Raw genomic sequence first — 2,029 nt, forward strand, 5'->3', positions numbered from 1 at the left:
CAATAAGTCATTGGTGAAATCCACCATAAGTAAAATGTACGTTTGCACCTTCAGTTTGTTCTCTTGAACTCTTGACTGGCATGTCTGCATACCACAATATTGTTTTATTGAAAAATTAATAGTGGGGGTGCAAACTTCAATTTACTCAAAGTACCTTTGAAATTGAACATTTCCTCAACAGTGATTTCTCCCTATGTACATGTGTGAATGTTACAATGTTATTTTAAATAACCTAATGAGTGCAAAGCTCGAAATACATTACAAGAAAATGAGACTTTTGTCCAATGTTCCAAATATCGTACTTTAGAAGGATATCCTTTTTCTGCTCTTTCATTTTCCAGGAATGGTGTAGCGTTAAACTAGAACGACCTGATAGTGGGAAAGAGTCGGAGCCAGAACAACAAATCCACACTGAACTGACCATTGCCAGTCTAAAACAAGCATTGAAAAAGAAAAAGGAAGAGAAGAGTCGGCGAAAACGGGCGAAATGGAGTTTTCAAAATCGCAACGATCCGGCATCGAAGGACCAAGAAACAATGGACTCCGCCAACCGTCGCATCAAGCAAGAACGAGAGGATTCAGACAACGAAGATGCCAACGACGACCTGTTTGCCGATAGTTCGTGGGATGACAGTTCCGGCCTATCGTCAAGTGAATGGAGTGACATAGGTGATGGTGAAGATGATGATGATGACGGGACAGACGGCTACGTAACATCTGCCAGTACACGAAAATCCGGCGTCGAAGGACCAAGAAGCAATGGACTCCGCCAACCGTCGCATCAAGCAAGAACGAGAGGATTCAGACAACGAAGATGCCAACAACGACCTGTTTGCCGATAGTTCGTGGGATGACAGTTCCGGCCTGTCGTCAAGTGAATGGAGTGACATAGGTGATGGTGAAGATGATGATGATGACGGGACAGACGGCTACGTAACATCTGCCAGTACACGAAGCACTGGGAAGAAACCGACGAAAGATAATGGGAAAGGAAAACAATCTAACATGAGCAAATCGGAGCGTTTAAACCTCTACAAAGAGCGAAGGGCGATTGTCAGGAAGTTTAGGAAAGAGAAATTCCCGTGTCAACATTGCTCGACGACGACCATTCTTCCCACATACAACGCTTACCTGAAACATTTGAGCACCAGTCATCACCGCATCGAACGGTCAGCCGTGTGTTACATTTGCGGATACTTCTCGGACAAGATGGACACACTGCAGAAGCACTTGCTAGAGCACAACAAACCGAAGGAGAAGCAGAGGCAAATGTGTGTTAATGTTATGATTCATAACAACAACTTCATAACTTATGAAGAAATAGGTACCTATTAGAAACAAAAAATAATGTTATGAAGAAATACGTATTCAAAATTAAAATTAATGTTATGAAGAAATAGGCATTAGAAATAAAAATTAATGTTATAAAGAACATTGTTTAAAGCTAAATACTTACATTGTGGATTGGAGAAACTAGCACATAAGTATAAGTAGACATGGGCGTAACCAGGATTATGCCTAAGGGGGGGCCCGCTATTTTAGTTGAAGAAATACCTACAGTATATTAGTAGCCAGTGTCTAGGTATATCAGGTTGAATGCATCAGTTTGCAGCCGACCACTGAAGTTAAGCAACACTGAGCATGGATCGTACTTGGATGGGTGATTACCTGGAAAAATTACCTTTTAAAGCTAAATACATTGTGGAGTGGAAAAACTAGCACATAAGTATAAGTAGTGCTTTATTTAGATTTAGACTGTCAGCTTAGAACACATAGAGCATCAAGCATGTAGATGAAAGTGATGCTTGAGAGATGCAAATCAAAACCACATTGAGCTGAGAGCTAACTGCTCTATGCTCTCCACTCCATTCTGCTCTTAGCCTCGTTTAAACTAAATTTAATCTCAACTTGAGCAAGCCTAGTTAGCTTAGTTGGAGTGCGTCTGCCTTGCAAGCGCTAGGCCGCGGGTTCGATTCCCGCCCGGGGCAGATTTTATCCTGATGGGATAATGTTCGTTCTCGGAACGGCT

At 41.9% G+C, this 2,029-nt stretch overlaps 1 protein-coding gene across 1 annotated transcript; it reads left to right on the forward strand.

The window, feature by feature from the left end:
- Positions 1–17: 17 nt before the first annotated feature.
- Positions 18–1,324, forward strand: LOC103522672 (the record flags this gene model as incomplete). The annotated part of the gene is made up of 2 exons (XM_026832694.1): positions 18–715; positions 939–1,324. Coding segments are annotated over exons 1-2 (817 nt in total), but the record flags the coding sequence as incomplete, so codon positions are not given.
- Between the last annotated feature and the right edge of the window lie 705 nt (positions 1,325–2,029).

Source organism: Diaphorina citri, unplaced genomic scaffold (assembly GCF_000475195.1).
Source record: "Diaphorina citri unplaced genomic scaffold, Diaci psyllid genome assembly version 1.1 scaffold10179, whole genome shotgun sequence".
Classification (NCBI taxonomy): Eukaryota; Metazoa; Arthropoda; class Insecta; order Hemiptera; family Psyllidae; genus Diaphorina; species Diaphorina citri.